At 51.8% G+C, this 23,455-nt stretch overlaps 1 protein-coding gene across 3 annotated transcripts in view; it reads left to right on the top strand.

Moving 5' to 3' along the window:
- The first annotated feature begins 17,426 nt into the window (after positions 1–17,426).
- RHOT1 (ras homolog family member T1) overlaps positions 17,427–23,455 on the top strand; it is a 40,807-nt gene continuing 34,778 nt past the window's right edge. For all 3 annotated transcript variants that reach the window (XM_044274199.1, XM_044274201.1, XM_044274200.1), the window contains exons 1-3: positions 17,427–17,573; positions 20,160–20,218; positions 22,086–22,167. In XM_044274199.1, the coding sequence (XP_044130134.1) occupies positions 17,537–17,573; positions 20,160–20,218; positions 22,086–22,167 (178 nt within the window). In that variant the 5' untranslated portion in view covers positions 17,427–17,536. The remainder of the gene's footprint in view (positions 17,574–20,159; positions 20,219–22,085; positions 22,168–23,455) is intronic.

Raw genomic sequence — 23,455 nt, 5'->3', positions numbered from 1 at the left:
TTATTACTACACAGGCTGGAGGAGATACAGCAAGAGGTGACACCGGGGTCCTGTACACCATTATTACTACACAGCCTGGAGGAGACACAGCGAGAGGTGACACCAGGGTCCTGTACACCATTACTACTACACAGCGGGAGGTGACACCAGGGTCCTGTACACCATTATTACTACACAGCCTGGAGGAGACACAGCGAGAGGTGACACCAGGGTCCTGTACACCATTATTACTACACAGCCTGGAGGAGACACAGCGAGAAGTGACACCAGGGTCCTGTACACCATTATTACTACACAGCCTGGAGGAGACACAGCAGGAGGAGACACCAGGGTCCTGTACACCATTATTACTACACAGCCTGGAGGAGATACAGCGAGAGGTGACACCAGGGTCCTGTACACCATTATTACTACACAGCCTGGAGGAGACACAGCAGGAGGTGACACCAGGGTCCTGTACACCATTATTACTACACAGCCTGGAGGAGATACAGCGAGAGGTGACACCAGGGTCCTGTACACCATTATTACTACACAACCTGGAGGAGACACAGCGAGAGGTGACACCAGGGTCCTGTACACCACCATTACTACACAGGCTGGAGGAGATACAGCAAGAGGTGACACCGGGGTCCTGTACACCATTATTAATACACAGCCTGGAGGAGACACAGCAGGAGGTGACACCAGGGTCCTGTACACCATTATTACTACACAGCCTGGAGGAGACACAGCAGGAGGTGACACCAGGGTCCTGTACACCATTATTACTACACAGCCTGGAGGAGATACAGCGAGAGGTGACACCAGGGTCCTGTACACCATTATTACTACACAGCCTAGAGAAGACACAGCAGGAGGCGACACCAGGGTCCTGTACACCATTATTACTACACAGCCTGGAGGAGACACAGCGAGAGGTGACACCAGGGTCCTGTACACCACCATTACTACACAGCCTGGAGGAGATACAGCGAGAGGTGACACCAGGGTCCTGTACACCATTATTACTACACAGCCTGGAGGAGACACAGCAGGAGGTGACACCAGGGTCCTGTACACCATTATTACTACACAGGCTGGAGGAGATACAGCAAGAGGTGACACCGGGGTCCTGTACACCATTATTACTACACAGCCTGGAGGAGACACAGCGAGAGGTGACACCAGGGTCCTGTACACCATTACTACTACACAGCGGGAGGTGACACCAGGGTCCTGTACACCATTATTACTACACAGCCTGGAGGAGATACAGCGAGAGGTGACACCAGGGTCCTGTACACCATTATTACTACACAGCCTGGAGGAGACACAGCGAGAAGTGACACCAGGGTCCTGTACACAACAATTACTACACAGGCTGGAGGAGATACAGCAAGAGGTGACACCGGGGTCCTGTACACCATAATTACTACACAGCCTGGAGGAGACACAGCAGGAGGTGACACCAGGGTCCTGTACACCATTATTACTAGCCTTCGTGGAGGAGACACAGCAGGAGGTGACACCAGGGTCCTGTACACAATTATTACTACACAGCCTGGAGGAGATACAGCGAGAGGTGACACCAGGGTCCTGTACACCATTATTACTACACAGCCTAGAGGAGACACAGCGGGAGGAGACACCAGGGTCCTGTACACCATTATTACTACACAGCCTGGAGGAGACACAGCGAGAGGTGACACCAGGGTCCTGTACACCACCATTACTACACAGCCTGGAGGAGATACAGCGAGAGGTGACACCAGGGTCCTGTACACCATTATTACTACACAGCCTGGAGGAGACACAGCGAGAGGTGACACCAGGGTCCTGTACACCATTATTACTACACAGCCTGGAGGAGACACAGCGAGAGGTGACACCAGGGTCCTGTACACCATTATTACTACACAGCCTGGAGGAGATACAGCGGGAGGTGACATCAGGGTCCTGTACACCATTATTACTACACAGCCTGGAGGAGACACAGCAGGAGGTGACACCAGGGTCCTGTACACCATTATTACTACACAGCCTGGAGGTGACACCAGGGTCCTGTACACCATTATTACTACACAGCCTGGAGGAGACACAGCAGGAGGTGAGACCAGGGTCCTGTACACCATTATTACTACACAGCAGGAGGTGACACCAGGGTCCTGTACACCATTATTACTACACAGCAGGAGGTGACACCAGGGACCTGTACACCATTATTACTACACAGCCTAGAGGAGACACAGCGGGAGGTGACACCATGGTCCTGTACACCACCATTACTACACAGCCTGGAGGAGACACAGCAGGAGGTGAGACCAGGGTCCTGTACACCATTATTACTACACAGCCTGGAGGAGACACAGAGAGAGGTGACACCAGGGTCCTGTACACCATTATTACTACACAGCCTGGAGGAGACACAGCAGGAGGTGACACCAGGGTCCTGTACACCATTATTACTACACAGCCTGGAGGAGATACAGCGAGAGGTGACACCAGGGTCCTGTACACCATTATTACTACACAGCCTGGAGGAGACACAGCGAGAGGTGACACCAGGGTCCTGTACACCATTATTACTACACAGCCTGGAGGAGATACAGCGAGAGGTGACACCAGGGTCCTGTACACCATTATTACTACACAGCCTGGAGGAGACACAGCAGGAGGTGACACCAGGGTCCTGTACACCATTATTACTACACAGGCTGGAGGAGATACAGCAAGAGGTGACACCGGGGTCCTGTACACCATTATTACTACACAGCCTGGAGGAGACACAGCGAGAGGTGACACCAGGGTCCTGTACACCATTACTACTACACAGCGGGAGGTGACACCAGGGTCCTGTACACCATTATTACTACACAGCCTGGAGGAGATACAGCGAGAGGTGACACCAGGGTCCTGTACACCATTATTACTACACAGCCTGGAGGAGACACAGCGAGAAGTGACACCAGGGTCCTGTACACCATTATTACTACACAGCCTGGAGGAGATACAGCGAGAGGTGACACCAGGGTCCTGTACACCATTATTACTACACAGCCTGGAGGAGACACAGCAGGAGGTGACACCAGGGTCCTGTACACCATTATTACTACACAGCCTGGAGGAGATACAGCGAGAGGTGACACCAGGGTCCTGTACACCATTATTACTACACAACCTGGAGGAGACACAGCGAGAGGTGACACCAGGGTCCTGTACACCACCATTACTACACAGGCTGGAGGAGATACAGCAAGAGGTGACACCGGGGTCCTGTACACCATTATTAATACACAGCCTGGAGGAGACACAGCAGGAGGTGACACCAGGGTCCTGTACACCATTATTACTACACAGCCTGGAGGAGACACAGCAGGAGGTGACACCAGGGTCCTGTACACCATTATTACTACACAGCCTGGAGGAGATACAGCGAGAGGTGACACCAGGGTCCTGTACACCATTATTACTACACAGCCTAGAGAAGACACAGCAGGAGGCGACACCAGGGTCCTGTACACCATTATTACTACACAGCCTGGAGGAGACACAGCGAGAGGTGACACCAGGGTCCTGTACACCACCATTACTACACAGCCTGGAGGAGATACAGCGAGAGGTGACACCAGGGTCCTGTACACCATTATTACTACACAGCCTGGAGGAGACACAGCAGGAGGTGACACCAGGGTCCTGTACACCATTATTACTACACAGGCTGGAGGAGATACAGCAAGAGGTGACACCGGGGTCCTGTACACCATTATTACTACACAGCCTGGAGGAGACACAGCGAGAGGTGACACCAGGGTCCTGTACACCATTACTACTACACAGCGGGAGGTGACACCAGGGTCCTGTACACCATTATTACTACACAGCCTGGAGGAGATACAGCGAGAGGTGACACCAGGGTCCTGTACACCATTATTACTACACAGCCTGGAGGAGACACAGCGAGAAGTGACACCAGGGTCCTGTACACCATTATTACTACACAGCCTGGAGGAGATACAGCGAGAGGTGACACCAGGGTCCTGTACACCATTATTACTACACAGCCTGGAGGAGACACAGCAGGAGGTGACACCAGGGTCCTGTACACCATTATTACTACACAGGCTGGAGGAGATACAGCAAGAGGTGACACCGGGGTCCTGTACACCATTATTACTACACAGCCTGGAGGAGACACAGCGAGAGGTGACACCAGGGTCCTGTACACCATTACTACTACACAGCGGGAGGTGACACCAGGGTCCTGTACACCATTATTACTACACAGCCTGGAGGAGATACAGCGAGAGGTGACACCAGGGTCCTGTACACCATTATTACTACACAGCCTGGAGGAGACACAGCGAGAAGTGACACCAGGGTCCTGTACACCACCATTACTACACAGGCTGGAGGAGATACAGCAAGAGGTGACACCGGGGTCCTGTACACCATTATTAATACACAGCCTGGAGGAGACACAGCAGGAGGTGACACCAGGGTCCTGTACACCATTATTACTACACAGCCTGGAGGAGACACAGCTTGAGGTGACACCAGGGTCCTGTACACCATTATTACTACACAGCCTGGAGGAGATACAGCGAGAGGTGACACCAGGGTCCTGTACACCATTATTACTACACAGCCTAGAGAAGACACAGCAGGAGGCGACACCAGGGTCCTGTACACCATTATTACTACACAGCCTGGAGGAGACACAGCGAGAGGTGACACCAGGGTCCTGTACACCACCATTACTACACAGCCTGGAGGAGATACAGCGAGAGGTGACACCAGGGTCCTGTACACCATTATTACTACACAGCCTGGAGGAGACACAGCGAGAGGTGACACCAGGGTCCTGTACACCATTATTACTACACAGCCTGGAGGAGACACAGCGAGAGGTGACACCAGGGTCCTGTACACCATTATTACTACACAGCCTGGAGGAGATACAGCGGGAGGTGACATCAGGGTCCTGTACACCATTATTACTACACAGCCTGGAGGAGACACAGCAGGAGGTGACACCAGGGTCCTGTACACCATTATTACTACACAGCCTGGAGGTGACACCAGGGTCCTGTACACCATTATTACTACACAGCCTGGAGGAGACACAGCAGGAGGTGAGACCAGGGTCCTGTACACCATTATTACTACACAGCAGGAGGTGACACCAGGGTCCTGTACACCATTATTACTACACAGCAGGAGGTGACACCAGGGACCTGTACACCATTATTACTACACAGCCTAGAGGAGACACAGCGGGAGGTGACACCATGGTCCTGTACACCACCATTACTACACAGCCTGGAGGAGACACAGCAGGAGGTGAGACCAGGGTCCTGTACACCATTATTACTACACAGCCTGGAGGAGACACAGAGAGAGGTGACACCAGGGTCCTGTACACCATTATTACTACACAGCCTGGAGGAGACACAGCAGGAGGTGACACCAGGGTCCTGTACACCATTATTACTACACAGCCTGGAGGAGATACAGCGAGAGGTGACACCAGGGTCCTGTACACCATTATTACTACACAGCCTGGAGGAGACACAGCGAGAGGTGACACCAGGGTCCTGTACACCATTATTACTACACAGCCTGGAGGAGATACAGCGAGAGGTGACACCAGGGTCCTGTACACCATTATTACTACACAGCCTAGAGAAGACACAGCAGGAGGCGACACCAGGGTCCTGTACACCATTATTACTACACAGCCTGGAGGAGACACAGCGAGAGGTGACACCAGGGTCCTGTACACCACCATTACTACACAGCCTGGAGGAGACACAGCGGGAGGTGACATCAGGGTCCTGTACACCATTATTACTACACAGCCTGGAGGAGACACAGCAGGAGGTGACACCAGGGTCCTGTACACCATTATTACTACACAGCCTGGAGGAGATACAGCGGGAGGTGACATCAGGGTCCTGTACACCATTATTACTACACAGCCTGGAGGAGACACAGCAGGAGGTGACACCAGGGTCCTGTACACCATTATTACTACACAGCCTGGAGGAGATACAGCGGGAGGTGACATCAGGGTCCTGTACACCATTATTACTACACAGCCTGGAGGTGACACCATGGTCCTGTACACCATTATTACTACACAGCCTGGAGGAGACACAGCAGGAGGTGACACCAGGGTCCTGTACACCATTATTACTACACAGCAGGAGGTGACACCAGGATCCTGTACACCATTATTACTACACAGCCTGGAGGTGACACCAGGGTCCTGTACACCATTATTACTACACAGCCTGGAGGAGACACAGCAGGAGGTGAGACCAGGGTCCTGTACACCATTATTACTACACAGCAGGAAGTGACACCAGGGTCCTGTACACCATTATTACTACACAGCAGGAGGTGACACCAGGGTCCTGTACACCATTATTACTACACAGCAGGAGGTGACATCAGGGTCCTGTACACCATTATTACTACACAGCCTAGAGGAGACACAGCGGGAGGTGACACCATGGTCCTGTACACCACCATTACTACACAGCCTGGAGGAGACACAGCAGGAGGTGAGACCAGGGTCCTGTACACCATTATTACTACACAGCCGGGAGGTGACACCAGGGTCCTGTACACCGTTATTACTACACAGCCTGGAGGTGACACAAGGGTCCTGTACACCATTATTACTACAGACCCTGGCGGAGACACAGCGGGAGGTGTCACCATAGTGCTGTACACCATTATTACTACACAGCCTGAAGGAGACACAGCAAGAGGTGACACTAGGGTCCTGTACACCATTATTACTACAGACCCTGGAGGAGACACAGCGGGAGGTGACACCATGGAGCTGTACACCATTATTACTACAGACCCTGGAGGAGACACCAGGGTCCTGTACACCATTATTACTACACAGCCTGGAGGAGACACCAGGGTCCTGTACACCATTATTACTACACAGCCTGGAGGAGACACAGCAGGAGGTGACACTAGGGTCCTGTACACCATTATTACTACACAGCCTGGAGGTGACACAGCAAGAGGTGACACTAGGGTCCTGTACACCATTATTACTACAGACCCTGGAGGAGACACCAGGGTCCTGTACACCATTATTACTACACAGCCTGGAGGAGACACAGCAGGAGGTGACACTAGGGTCCTGTACACCATTATTACTACACAGCCTGGAGGTGACACAGCAAGAGGTGACACTAGGGTCCTGTACACCATTATTACTACAGACCCTGGAGGAGACACCAGGGTCCTGTACACCATTATTACTACACAGCCTGGAGGAGACACAGCAAGAGGTGACACTAGGGTCCTGTACACCATTATTACTACAGACCCTGGAGGAGACACCAAGGTCCTGTACACCATTATTACTACACAGCCTGGAGGAGACACAGCAAGAGGTGACACTAGGGTCCTGTACACCATTATTACTACACAGCCTGGAGGAGACACAGCGGGAGGTGACACCGGGGTCCTGTACACCATTATTACTACACAGCCTGGAGGAGATACAGCAAGAGGTGACACCAGGGTCCTGTACACCACCATTACTACACAGCCTGGAGGAGACACAGCGGGAGGTGACACCGGGGTCCTGTACACCATTATTACTACACAGCCTGGAGGAGACACAGCGAGAGGTGACACCAGGGTCCTGTACACCATTACTACTACACAGCGGGAGGTGACACCAGGGTCCTGTACACCATTATTACTACACAGCCTGGAGGAGATACAGCGAGAGGTGACACCAGGGTCCTGTACACCATTATTACTACACAGCCTGGAGGAGACACAGCGAGAAGTGACACCAGGGTCCTGTACACCATTATTACTACACAGCCTGGAGGAGATACAGCGAGAGGTGACACCAGGGTCCTGTACACCATTATTACTACACAGCCTGGAGGAGACACAGCAGGAGGTGACACCAGGCTCCTGTACACCATTATTACTACACAGCCTGGAGGAGATACAGCGAGAGGTGACACCAGGGTCCTGTACACCATTATTACTACACAGCCTGGAGGAGACACAGCGAGAGGTGACACCAGGGTCCTGTACACCATTATTACTACACAGCCTGGAGGAGACACAGCAGGAGGTGACACCAGGGTCCTGTACACCATTATTACTACACAGCCTGGAGGAGATACAGCGAGAGGTGACACCAGGGTCCTGTACACCATTATTACTACACAGCCTAGAGAAGACACAGCAGGAGGCGACACCAGGGTCCTGTACACCATTATTACTACACAGCCTGGAGGAGACACAGCGAGAGGTGACACCAGGGTCCTGTACACCACCATTACTACACAGCCTGGAGGAGATACAGCGAGAGGTGACACCAGGGTCCTGTACACCATTATTACTACACAGCCTGGAGGAGATACAGCGGGAGGTGACATCAGGGTCCTGTACACCATTATTACTACACAGCCTGGAGGAGACACAGCAGGAGGTGACACCAGGGTCCTGTACACCATTATTACTACACAGCCTGGAGGTGACACCAGGGTCCTGTACACCATTATTACTACACAGCCTGGAGGAGACACAGCAGGAGGTGAGACCAGGGTCCTGTACACCATTATTACTACACAGCAGGAGGTGACACCAGGGTCCTGTACACCATTATTACTACACAGCAGGAGGTGACACCAGGGACCTGTACACCATTATTACTACACAGCCTAGAGGAGACACAGCGGGAGGTGACACCATGGTCCTGTACACCACCATTACTACACAGCCTGGAGGAGACACAGCAGGAGGTGAGACCAGGGTCCTGTACACCATTATTACTACACAGCCTGGAGGAGACACAGAGAGAGGTGACACCAGGGTCCTGTACACCATTATTACTACACAGCCTGGAGGAGACACAGCAGGAGGTGACACCAGGGTCCTGTACACCATTATTACTACACAGCCTGGAGGAGATACAGCGAGAGGTGACACCAGGGTCCTGTACACCATTATTACTACACAGCCTGGAGGAGACACAGCGAGAGGTGACACCAGGGTCCTGTACACCATTATTACTACACAGCCTGGAGGAGATACAGCGAGAGGTGACACCAGGGTCCTGTACACCATTATTAATACACAGCAGGAGGTGACACCAGGGTCCTGTACACCATTATTACTACACAGCCTGGAGGAGATACAGCGGGAGGTGACATCAGGGTCCTGTACACCATTATTACTACACAGCCTGGAGGTGACACCATGGTCCTGTACACCATTATTACTACACAGCCTGGAGGTGACACCAGGGTCCTGTACACCATTATTACTACACAGCCTGGAGGAGACACAGCAGGAGGTGAGACCAGGGTCCTGTACACCATTATTACTACACAGCAGGAAGTGACACCAGGGTCCTGTACACCATTATTACTACACAGCAGGAGGTGACACCAGGGTCCTGTACACCATTATTACTACACAGCAGGAGGTGACATCAGGGTCCTGTACACCATTATTACTACACAGCCTAGAGGAGACACAGCGGGAGGTGACACCATGGTCCTGTACACCACCATTACTACACAGCCTGGAGGAGACACAGCAGGAGGTGAGACCAGGGTCCTGTACACCATTATTACTACACAGCCGGGAGGTGACACCAGGGTCCTGTACACCGTTATTACTACACAGCCTGGAGGTGACACAAGGGTCCTGTACACCATTATTACTACAGACCCTGGCGGAGACACAGCGGGAGGTGTCACCATAGTGCTGTACACCATTATTACTACACAGCCTGAAGGAGACACAGCAAGAGGTGACACTAGGGTCCTGTACACCATTATTACTACACAGGCTGGAGGAGATACAGCGGGAGGCGACACCATGGAGCTGTACACCATTATTACTACAGACCCTGGAGGAGACACCAGGGTCCTGTACACCATTATTACTACACAGCCTGGAGGAGACACCAGGGTCCTGTACACCATTATTACTACACAGCCTGGAGGAGACACAGCAGGAGGTGACACTAGGGTCCTGTACACCATTATTACTACACAGCCTGGAGGTGACACAGCAAGAGGTGACACTAGGGTCCTGTACACCATTATTACTACAGACCCTGGAGGAGACACCAGGGTCCTGTACACCATTATTACTACACAGCCTGGAGGAGACACAGCAAGAGGTGACACTAGGGTCCTGTACACCATTATTACTACACAGCCTGGAGGAGACACAGCGGGAGGTGACACCGGGGTCCTGTACACCATTATTACTACACAGCCTGGAGGAGATACAGCAAGAGGTGACACCAGGGTCCTGTACACCACCATTACTACACAGCCTGGAGGAGACACAGCGGGAGGTGACACCGGGGTCCTGTACACCATTATTACTACACAGTAGGAGGAGACACCAGGGTCCTGTACACGACCATTACTACACAGCAGGAGGTGACACCAGGGTCCTGTACACCATTATTACTACACAGCGGGAGGTGACACCTGGGTCCTATACACCATTATTACTACACAGCCTGGAGGCGACACAGCGGGAGGTGACACCAGGGTCCTGTACACCATTATTACTACACAGCCTGGAGGTGACACAGCAGGAGGTGACACCAGGGTCCTGTACACCATTATTACTACACAGCCTGGAGGAGACACAGCAAGAGGTGACACTAGGGTCCTGTACACCATTATTACTACACAGCCTGGAGGAGACACAGCGGGAGGTGACACCGGGGTCCTGTACACCATTATTACTACACAGCCTAGAGAAGACACAGCAGGAGGCGACACCAGGGTCCTGTACACCATTATTACTACACAGCCTGGAGGAGATACAGCAAGAGGTGACACCAGGGTCCTGTACACCACCATTACTACACAGCCTGGAGGAGACACAGCGGGAGGTGACACCGGGGTCCTGTACACCATTATTACTACACAGTAGGAGGAGACACCAGGGTCCTGTACACGACCATTACTACACAGCAGGAGGTGACACCAGGGTCCTGTACACCATTATTACTACACAGCGGGAGGTGACACCTGGGTCCTATACACCATTATTACTACACAGCCTGGAGGCGACACAGCGGGAGGTGACACCAGGGTCCTGTACACCATTATTACTACACAGCCTGGAGGTGACACCAGGGTCCTGTACACCATTATTACTACACAGTCTGGAGGTGACACCAGGGTCCTGTACACCATTATTACTACACAGCGGGAGGTGACACCAGGGTTCTGTACACCATTATTACTACACAGTCTGGAGGAGACACAGCGGGAGGTGACATCAGGGTCCTGTACACCATTATTACTACACAGCCTGGAGGAGACACAGCAGGAGGTGACACCAGGATACTGTACACCATTATTAGTACACAGCCTGGAGGCGACACAGCGGGAGGTGACACCAGGGTCCTGTACACCATTATTACTACACAGCCTGGAGGAGACACAGCAAGAGGTGACACCAGGGTCCTGTACACCATTATTACTACACAGCCTGGAGGAGACACAGCAAGAGGTGACACTAGGGTCCTGTACACCATTATTACTACAGACCCTGGAGGTGACACCAGGGTCCTGTACACCACCATTATTACTACACAGCGGGAGGTGACACCAGGGTCCTGTACACCACCATTATTACTACACAGCGGGAGGTGACACCAGGGTCCTGTACACCACCATTATTACTACACAGCGGGAGGTGACACCAGGGTCCTGTACACCACCATTATTACTACACAGCGGGAGGTGACACCAGGGTCCTGTACACCACCATTATTACTACACAGCGGGAGGTGACACCAGGGTCCTGTAAACCATTATTACTACACAGCGGGAGGCGACACCAGGGTCCTGTACACCATTATTACTACACAGCCTGGAGGTGACACCAGCGTCCTGTACACCATTATTACTACACAGCCTGGAGGTGACACCAGCGTCCTGTACACCACCATTACTACACAGCAGGAGGAGACACCAGGGTCCTGTACACCATTATTACTACACAGCGGGAGGTGACACCAGGGTCCTGTACACCATTATTACTACACAGCCTGGAGGTGACACCAGGGTCCTGTACACCATTATTACTACACAGCCTGGAGGTGACACCAGGGTCCTGTACACCATTATTACTACACAGCCTGGAGAAGACACAGCAGGAGGCGACACCAGGGTCCTGTACACCATTATTACTACATAGCATGGAGGAGACACAGCATGAGGTGACACCGGGGTCCTGTACACCACCATTACTACACAGCAGGAGGTGACACCAGGGTCCTGTACACCACCATTATTACTACACAGCGGGAGGTGACACCAGGGTCCTGTACACCATTATTACTACACAGCGGGAGGTGACACCAGGGTCCTGTACACCATTATTACTACACAGCCTGGAGAAGACACAGCAGGAGGCGACACCGGGGTCCTGTACACCATTATTACTACACAGCCTGGAGGAGAGACAGCAGGAGGCGACACCAGGGTCCTGTACACCATTACTACTACACAGCGGGAGGAGACACCAGGGTCCTGTACACCATTATTACTACACAGCGGGAGGAGACACCAGGGTCCTGTACACCATTATTACTACAGAGCCTGGAGAAGACACAGCAGGAGGTGACACCAGGGTCCTGTACACCATTACTACTACACAGCCTGGAGGAGAGACAACAGGAGGCGACACCAGGGTCCTGTACACCATTATTACTACACAGCGGGAGGAGACACCAGGGTCCTGTACACCATTACTACTACACAGCCTGGAGGAGACACAGCAGGAGGCGACACCAGGGTCCTGTACACCATTATTACTACACAGCGGGAGGAGACACCAGGGTCCTGTACACCATTATTACTACACAGCCTGGAGGAGATACAGCAGGAGGCGACACTAGGGTCCTGTACACCATTATTACTACACAGCAGGAGGCGACACCAGGGTCCTGTACACCATTATTACTACACAGCGGGAGGAGACACCAGGGTCCTGTACACCATTATTACTACACAGCGGGAGGTGACACCAGGGTCCTGTACACCATTATTACTACACAGCCTGGAGAAGACACAGCAGGAGGCGACACCGGGGTCCTGTACACCATTATTACTACACAGCCTGGAGGTGACACCAGAGTCCTGTACACCATTATTACTACACAGCCTGGAGAAGACACAGCAGGAGGCGACACCAGGGTCCTATACACCATTATAACTACACAGCCTGGAGGAGATACAGCAGGAGGCGACACCAGGGTCCTGTACACCATTATTACCACACAGCGGGAGGAGACACCAGGGTCCTGTACACCATTATTACTACACAGCCTGGAGGAGATACAGCAGGAGGCGACACCAGGGTCCTGTACACCATTATTACTACACAGCCTGGAGGTGACACCAGAGTCCTGTACACCATTATTACTACACAGCCTGGAGAAGACACAGCAGGAGGCGACACCAGGGTCCTGTACACCATTATAACTACACAGCCTGGAGGAGATACAGCAGGAGGCGACACCAGGGTCCTGTACACCATTATTACCACACAGCGGGAGGAGACACCAGGGTCCTGTACACCATTATTACTACACAGCCTGGAGGAGATACAGCAGGAGGCGACACCAGGGTCCTGTACACCATTATTACTACACAGCCTGGAGAAGACACAGCAGGAGGTGACACCGGGGTCCTGTACACCATTACTACTACACAGCGGGAGGAGACACCAGGGTCCTGTACACCATTATTACTACACAGCGGGAGGAGACACCAGGGTCCTGTACACCATTATTACTACACAGCCTGGAGGAGATACAGCAGGAGGCGACACCAGGGTCCTGTACACCATTATTACTACACAGCAGGAGGCGACACCAGGGTCCTGTACACCATTATTACTACACAGCGGGAGGAGACACCAGGGTCCTGTACACCATTATTACTACACAGCAGGAGGTGACACCAGGGTCCTGTACACCATTATTACTACACAGCCTGGAGAAGACACAGCAGGAGGCGACACCAGGGTCCTGTACACCATTACTACTACACAGCCTGGAGGAGACACAGCAGGAGGCGACACCAGGGTCCTGTACACCATTATTACCACACAGCAGGAGGCGACACCAGGGTCCTGTACACCATTACTACTACACAGCCTGGAGGAGACACAGCAGGAGGCGACACCAGGGTCCTGTACACCATTATTACCACACAGCAGGAGGCGACACCAGGGTCCTCTACACCATTATTACTACACAGCGGGAGGAGACACCAGGGTCCTGTACACCATTATTACTACACAGCCTGGAGGAGATACAGCAGGAGGCGACATGAGGGTCCTGTACACCATTATTACTACACAGCCTGGAGAAGACACAGCAGGAGGTGACACCGGGGTCCTGTACACCATTACTACTACACAGCGGGAGGAGACACCAGGGTCCTGTACACCATTATTACTACACAGCCTGGAGGAGATACAGCAGGAGGCGACACCAGGGTCCTGTACACCATTATTACTACACAGCAGGAGGCGACACCAGGGTCCTGTACACCATTACTACTACACAGTGGGAGGAGACACCAGGGTCCTGTACACCATTATTACTACACAGCGGGAGGAGACACCAGGGTCCTGTACACCATTATTACTACACAGCGGGAGGAGACACCAGGGTCCTGTACACCATTATTACTACACAGCGGTAGGAGACACCAGGGTCCTGTACACCATTATTACTACACAGCGGGAGGTGACACCAGGGTCCTGTACACCATTATTACTACACAGCCTGGAGGAGACACAGCAGGAGGCGACACCAGGGTCCTGTACACCATTACTACTACACAGCCTGGAGGAGACACAGAGAGAGGTAACACCAGGGTCCTGTACACCATTACTACTACACAGCCTGGAGGAGAGACAGCAGGAGGCGACACCAGGGTCCTGTACACCATTATTACTACACAGCGGGAGGAGACACCAGGGTCCTGTACACCATTACTACTACACAGCCTGGAGGAGACACAGCAGGAGGCGACACCAGGGTCCTGTACACCATTATTACTACACAGCGGGAGGAGACACCAGGGTCCTGTACACCATTATTACTACACAGCCTGGAGGAGATACAGCAGGCGGCGACACTAGGGTCCTGTACACCATTATTACTACACAGCAGGAGGCGACACCAGGGTCCTGTACACCATTATTACTACACAGCGGGAGGAGACACCAGGGTCCTGTACACCATTATTACTACACAGCGGGAGGTGACACCAGGGTCCTGTACACCATTATTACTACACAGCCTGGAGAAGACACAGCAGGAGGCGACACCGGGGTCCTGTACACCATTATTACTACACAGCCTGGAGGTGACACCAGAGTCCTGTACACCATTATTACTACACAGCCTGGAGAAGACACAGCAGGAGGCGACACCAGGGTCCTGTACACCATTATAACTACACAGCCTGGAGGAGATACAGCAGGAGGCGACACCAGGGTCCTGTACACCATTATTACTACACAGCCTGGAGGAGATACAGCAGGAGGCGACACCAGGGTCCTGTACACCATTATTACTACACAGCAGGAGGCGACACCAGGGTCCTGTACACCATTACTACTACACAGTGGGAGGAGACACCAGGGTCCTGTACACCATTATTACTACACAGCGGTAGGAGACACCAGGGTCCTGTACACCATTATTACTACACAGCGGGAGGAGACACCAGGGTCCTGTACACCATTATTACTACACAGCGGTAGGAGACACCAGGGTCCTGTACACCATTATTACTACACAGCGGGAGGAGACACCAGGGTCCTGTACACCATTATTACTACACAGCGGTAGGAGACACCAGGGTCCTGTACACCATTATTACTACACAGCGGGAGGTGACACCAGGGTCCTGTACACCATTATTACTACACAGCCTGGAGGAGACACAGCAGGAGGCGACACCAGGGTCCTGTACACCATTACTACTACACAGCCTGGAGGAGACACAGAGAGAGGTAACACCAGGGTCCTGTACACCATTATTACTACACAGCGGGAGGAGACACCAGGGTCCTGTACACCATTATTACTACACAGCGGGAGGTGACACCAGGGTCCTGTACACCATTATTACTACACAGCGGGAGGCGACACCAGGGTCCTGTACACCATTATTACTACACAGCGGGAGGAGACACCAGGGTCCTGTACACCATTATTACTACACAGCGGGAGGTGACACCAGGGTCCTGTACACCATTATTACTACACAGCGGGAGGAGACACCAGGGTCCTGTACACCATTATTACTACACAGCGGGAGGTGACACCAGGGTCCTGTACACCATTATTACTACACAGCAGGAGGTGACACCAGGGTCCTGTACACCATTATTACTACACAGCGGGAGGTGACACCAGGGTCCTGTACACTATTATTACTACACAGCAGGAGGTGACACCAGGGTCCTGTACACTATTATTACTACACAGCAGGAGGTGACACCAGGGTCCTGTACACCATTATTACTACACAGCAGGAGGTGACACCAGGGTCCTGTACACCATTATTACCACACAGCTTCGAGGAGACACAGCGGGAGGTGACACCGGGGTCCTGTACACCATGGATGTCAAACTCATGGCCCTCCAGATGTTGCAAAAGTACAACTCCCATCATTCCCTGATAGCTGTAGTATGCCCAGGCATGATGGGAGTTGTAGTTTTGCAACAGCTGAAGGGCCACGAGTTTGACATCCCTGCTGTACACCATTATTACTACACAGCAGGAGACACCAGGGTCCTGTACACCATTATTACTACACAGCCTCGAGGAGACACAGCGGGAGGTGACACCAGGGTCCCTTACATTATTACTACACAGCGGGAGGTGACACCAGGGTCCTGTACACCATTATTACTACACAGCCTCGAGGAGACACAGCGGGAGGCGACACCGGGGTCCCATTATTACTACACAGCGGGAGGTGACACCAGGGTCCTGTACACCATTATTACTACACAGCCTGGAGGTGACACCAGGGTCCTGTACACCATTATTACTACACAGCAGGAGGAGACACCAGTATTAGGCCCTCCATCTCTCTCACAAAGCTGCTTCCCTCACAGACCTACATCCCACATGGAGAGACAATACTCGACACATCCGCTACATGACACCATTTCTCAGTCTCAGGATCCTGCCTTCTCACACGCATGCGCACAAGTGCTCCATAGACCCTGCGCGTTTGTAAATCTACTGCCGCATGTGATCCCGCCCTTCCCCGCGCATGCCCATTATTGTCCACACCAAAACTGTCTGGCCGCTCTTGCCCCGCCTCTCCGTGAAGCGTCATGTTCCCTACGTGCCCCGCCCACCTTGTCCCCACCGGGCCACCGTCCTCCAGTCTCCTCAGTAAGGACCTCTCTGTGAGGTGACTCCGGGGTCCTGGCGTGAGGAACAGGCCCAGTGCCCCCCACAGGCCGGGCAGCATGAAGAAGGACGTGAGGATCCTGCTGGTCGGAGAACGTAAGCCTGGGGGGACCTGAGGGGCCCTGCTGGAGATTATAAACTGGAGATTATAGCAGTGATGTCTATTATACTGTTATATGTCCTGGAGATTATAACCCAGAGATTATAGCGGTGCTGTCAGTGATATCTATTATACTGTTATATGTCCTGGAGATTATAACCCAGAGATTATAGCGGTGCTGTCAGTGATATCTATTATACTGTTATATGTCCTGGAGATTATAACCCAGAGATTATAGCCGTGATGTCAGTCATATCTATTATACTGTTATATGTCCTGGAGATTATAACCCGGAGATTATAGCGGTGATGTCAGTCATATCTATTATACTGTTATATGTCCTGGAGATTATAACCCAGAGATTATAGCAGTGATGTCAGTCATATCTATTATACTGTTATATGTCCTGGAGATTATAACCCGGAGATTATAGCGGTGATGTCAGTCATATCTATTATACTGTTATATGTCCTGGAGATTATAACCCGGAGATTATAGCGGTGATGTCAGTCATATCTATTATACTGTTATATGTCCTGGAGATTATAGCGGTGATGTCAGTCATAGCTATTATACTGTCATATGTCCTGGAGATTATAACCCGGAGATTATAGCGGTGATGTCAGTCATATCTATTATACTGTTATATGTCCTGGAGATTATAACCCGGAGATTATAGCGGTGATGTCAGTCATATCTATTATACTGTTATATGTCCTGGAGATTATAGCGGTGATGTCAGTCATAGCTATTATACTGTTATATGTCCTGGAGATTATAACCCGGAGATTATAGCAGTGATGTCATTCATATCTATTATACTGTTATATGTCCTGGAGATTATAACCCGGAGATTATAGCGGTGATGTCAGTGATACCTATTTTACTAATATATGTCCTGGAGATTATAACCCAGAGATTATAGCGGTGATATCAGTCATATCTATTATACTGTTATATGTCCTGGAGATTATAGCAGTGATGTCAGCCATATCTATTATACTGTTATATGTCCTGGAGATTATAGCGGTGATGTCAGTCATAGCTATTATACTGTCATATGTCCTGGAGATTATAGCGGTGATGTCAGTCATATCTATTATACTGTTATATGTCCTGGAGATTATAGCGGTGATGTCAGTCATAGCTATTATACTGTCATATGTCCTGGAGATTATAGCGGTGATGTCAGTCATATCTATTATACTGTTATATGTCCTGGAGATTATAGCGGTGATGTCAGTCATAGCTATTATACTGTCATATGTCCTGGAGATTATAGCAGTGATGACACTCATATCTATTATACTGTTATATGTCCTGGAGATTATAACCCGGAGATTATAGCGGTGATGTCAGTGATACCTATTTTACTAATATATGTCCTGGAGATTATAACCCAGAGATTATAGCGGTGATATCAGTCATATCTATTATACTGTTATATGTCCTGGAGATTATAGCAGTGATGTCACTCATATCTATTATACTGTTATATGTCCTGGAGATTATAACCCGGAAATTATAGCAGTGATATCTATTATACTGGTGATGTCAGTCATATCTATTATACTGTTATATGTCCTGGATATTATAACCCTTTGATTATTACCGCTCTCTCCCGGAGATCATACTGTGATTATTACCGCTCTCTCCTGGAGATCATACTGTGATTATTACCGCTCTCTCCCGGAGATCATTCTGTGATTATTACCGCTCTCTCCTGGAGATTATACTGTGATTATTACCGCTCTCTCCTGGAGATCATACTGTGATTATTACCGCTCTCTCCTGGAGATTATACTGTGATTATTACCGCTCTCTCCTGGAGATTATACTGTGATTATTACCGCTCTCTCCTGGAGATCATACTGTGATTATTACCGCTCTCTCCTGGAGATTATACTGTGATTATTACCGCTCTCTCCTGGAGATCATACTGTGATTATTACCGCTCTCTCCTGGAGATTATACAGTGATTATTACCGCTCTCTCCTGGAGATTATACTGTGATTATTACCGCTCTCTCCCGGAGATTATTCTGTGATTATTACCGCTCTCTCCTGGAGATTATACTGTGATTATTACCGCTCTCTCCTGGAGATCATACTGTGATTATTACCGCTCTCTCCTGGAGATTATACTGTGATTATTACCGCTCTCTCCCGGAGATTATACTGTGATTATTACCGCTCTCTCCCGGAGATTATACTGTGATTTATTACCGCTCTCTCCCGGAGATTATACTGTGATTATTACCGCTCTCTCCCGGAGATTATACTGTGATTTATTACCGCTCTCTCCCGGAGATTATACTGTGATTTATTACCGCTCTCTCCGGAGATACTGTGATTATTACCGCTCTCTCCCGGAGATCATACTGTGATTATTACCGCTCTCTCCCGGAGATCATACTGTAATTATTACCGCTCTCTCCCGGAGATTATACTGTGATTATTACCGCTCTCTCCCGGAGATTATACTGTGATTATTACCGCTCTCTCCCGGAGATTATACCGTGATTATTACCGCTCTCTCCCGGAGATTATACTGTGATTATAATTCCTGTCTTCTGTTTGCAGGCCGGGTGGGGAAGACGTCGCTCATCATGTCACTGGTCAGTGAGGAGTTCCCGGAGGAGGTGAGGCGCTCTCCTCATCATGTGAACGGGGTCCTGGAGAGCCCTGGAGAGAACGGTCATCGTCGCGGGTGCTCCCCTGTTCTGTATGTTGTAGGGGTGACGCCGGTGCCCCCCTGTTCTGTATGTTGTAGGGGTGACGCCGGTGCCCCCCTGTTCTGTATGTTGTAGGGGTGACGCCGGTGCCCCCCTGTTCTGTATGTTGTAGGGGTGACGCCGGTGCCCCCCTGTTCTGTATGTTGTAGGGGTGACGCCTCTGCTCCCCTCTTCTGTATGTTGTAGGGGTGACGCCGGTGCCCCCCTGTTCTGTATGTTGTAGGGGTGACGCCGGTGCCCCCCTGTTCTGTATGTTGTAGGGGTGACGCCTCTGCTCCCCTGTTCTGTATGTTGTAGGGGTGACGCCGGTGCCCCCTGTTCTGTATGTTGTAGGGGTGACGCCGGTGCCCCCCTGTTCTGTATGTTGTAGGGGTGACGCCTGTGCTCCCCTGTTCTGTATGTTGTAGGGGTGACGCCTCTGCTCCCCTGTTCTGTATGTTGCAGGGGTGACGCCTCTGCTCCCCTGTTCTGTATGTTGCAGGGGTGACGCCTCTGCTCCCCTCTTCTGTATGTTGTAGGGGTGACGCCTCTGCTCCCATGTTCTGTATGTTGTAGGGGTGACGCCTCTGCTCCCCTGTTCTGTATGTTGTAGGGGTGACGCCTCCGCTCCCCTCTTCTGTATGTTGCAGGGGTGACGCCTCCGCTCCCCTCTTCTGTATGTTGCAGGGGTGACGCCTCCGCTCCCCTGTTCTGTATGTTGTAGGGGTGACGCCTCTGCTCCCCTGTTCTGTATGTTGTAGGGGTGACGCCTCCGCTCCCCTCTTCTGTATGTTGCAGGGGTGACGCCTCCGCTCCCCTCTTCTGTATGTTGTAGGGGTGACGCCTCTGCTCCCCTCTTCTGTATGTTGTAGGGGTGACGCCTCTGCTCCCCTCTTCTGTATGTTGTAGGGGTGACGCCTCTGCTCCCCTCTTCTGTATGTTGTAGGGGTGACGCCTCTGCTCCCCTCTTCTGTATGTTGTAGGGGTGACGCCTCTGCTCCCCTCTTCTGTATGTTGTAGGGGTGACGCCTCTGCTCCCCTCTTCTGTGTGTTGTAGGGGTGACGCCTCTGCTCCCCTCTTCTGTGTGTTGTAGGGGTGACGCCTCGGCTCCCCTGTTCTGTGTGTTGTAGGGGTGACGCCTCTGCTCCCCTGTTCTGTGTGTTGTAGGGGTGACGCCTCTGCTCCCCTCTTCTGTGTGTTGTAGGGGTGACGCCTCTGCTCCCCTCTTCTGTATGTTGTAGGGGTGACGCCTCGGCTCCCCTGTTCTGTATGTTGTAGGGGTGACGCCTCTGCTCCCCTGTTCTGTATGTTGTAGGGGTGACGCCTCGGCTCCCTTGTTCGGTATGTTGTAGGGGTGACGCCTCTGCTCCCCTGTTCTGTATGTTGTAGGGGTGACGCCTCGGCTCCCTTGTTCGGTATGTTGTAGGGGTGACGCCTCTGCTCCCCTGTTCTGTATGTTGTAGGGGTGACGCCTCGGCTCCCTTGTTCGGTATGTTGTAGGGGTGACGCCTCTGCTCCCCTGTTCTGTATGTTGTAGGGGTGACGCGTGTTCATTATACTGTGATTACCACTGGACTGGCCTTTTAAGGTTAGCAGTTGTGGTGGGCGGAGCTATCCTTTTTGGAGGTGGAGCTTACTTTTATCCTGCCAACTGTACACCAGGTTCTGCTGGGATCAGTGTCTAGTAAAGTCACATGACTTGGGCCCCTTCATGTAAATGAGCAGGTGGGTCCAGGCCCTCTAATCAATGCGCCTATACGTGGATAATCAGTGTGATCTGCAATCTTCTCTAAGGTTCCTGCTCGTGCTGAGGAGATTACGATCCCAGGAGACGTGACCCCGGAACGAGTGCCCACCCACATCGTAGATTATTCCGGTAAGACTGTTCGCTGCTCATCCTGTCTGTTTTATATCCACTAACTGCAGAGCACTGTGGGGGTCTTAGATGGAGTCCGGTCATTATGCAGAGCACTGTGGGGGTCTTAGATGGAGTCCGGTCATTATGCAGAGCACTGTGGGGGTCTCAGATGGAGTCAGTCATTATGCAGAGCACTGCGGGGGTCTTAGATGGAGTCCGGTCATTATGCAGAGCACTGCGGGGGTCTCAGATGGAGTCCGGTCATTATGCAGAGCACTGCGGGGGTCTCAGATGGAGTCCGGTCATTATGCAGAGCACTGCGGGGGTCTCAGATGGAGTCCGGTCATTATGCAGAGCACTGCGGGGGTCTCAGATGGAGTCCGGTCATTATGCCGAGCACTGCGGGGGTCTCAGATGGAGTCCGGTCATTATGCAGAGCCCTGCGGGGGTCTCAGATGGAGTCCGGTCATTATGCAGAGCACTGCGGGGGTCTCAGATGGAGTCCGGTCATTATGCAGAGCACTGCGGGGGTTTCAGATGGAGTCCGGTCATTAGGCAGAGCACTGCAGGGGTCTCGGATGTAGTCTGATCATTATGCAGAGCACTGCGGGGGTCTCAGATGGAGTCCGGTCATTAGGCAGAGCACTGCGGGGGTCTCAGATGGAGTCCGGTCATTAGGCAGAGCACTGCGGGGGTCTCAGATGGAGTCCGATCATTATGCAGAGCACTGCGGGGGTCTCAGATGGAGTCCGGTCATTATGCAGAGCACTGCGGGGGTCTCAGATGGAGTCCGGTCATTATGCAGAGCACTGCAGGGGTCTCAGATGGAGTCCGGTCATTATGCAGAGCACTGCAGGGGTTTCAGATGGAGTCCGGTCATTAGGCAGAGCACTGCGGGGGTCTCAGATGGAGTCCGGTCATTATGCAGAGCACTGCGGGGGTTTCAGATGGAGTCCGGTCATTATGCAGAGCACTGTGGGGGTCTCAGATGGAGTCCGGTCATTATGCAGAGCACTGCGGGGTTTCAGATGGAGTCCGGTCATTATGAAGAGCACTGCGGGGGTTTCTGATGGAGTCCGGTCATTATGCAGAGCACTGCGGGGGTTTCAGATGGAGTCCGGTCATTATGCAGAGCACTGCGGGGGTCTCAGATGGAGTCCGGTCATTATGCAGAGCACTGCGGGGGTTTCTGATGGAGTCCGGTCATTAGGCAGAGCACTGCGGGGGTCTCAGATGGAGTCCGGTCATTATGCAGAGCACTGCGGGGGTTTCAGATGGAGTCCGGTCATTAGGCAGAGCACTGCGG

Source organism: Bufo gargarizans, unplaced genomic scaffold (genome assembly GCF_014858855.1).
Source record: "Bufo gargarizans isolate SCDJY-AF-19 unplaced genomic scaffold, ASM1485885v1 original_scaffold_1577_pilon, whole genome shotgun sequence".
In the NCBI taxonomy this organism is placed as follows: Eukaryota; Metazoa; Chordata; class Amphibia; order Anura; family Bufonidae; genus Bufo; species Bufo gargarizans.
This window is presented reverse-complemented; position numbering and strand designations above follow the sequence as displayed.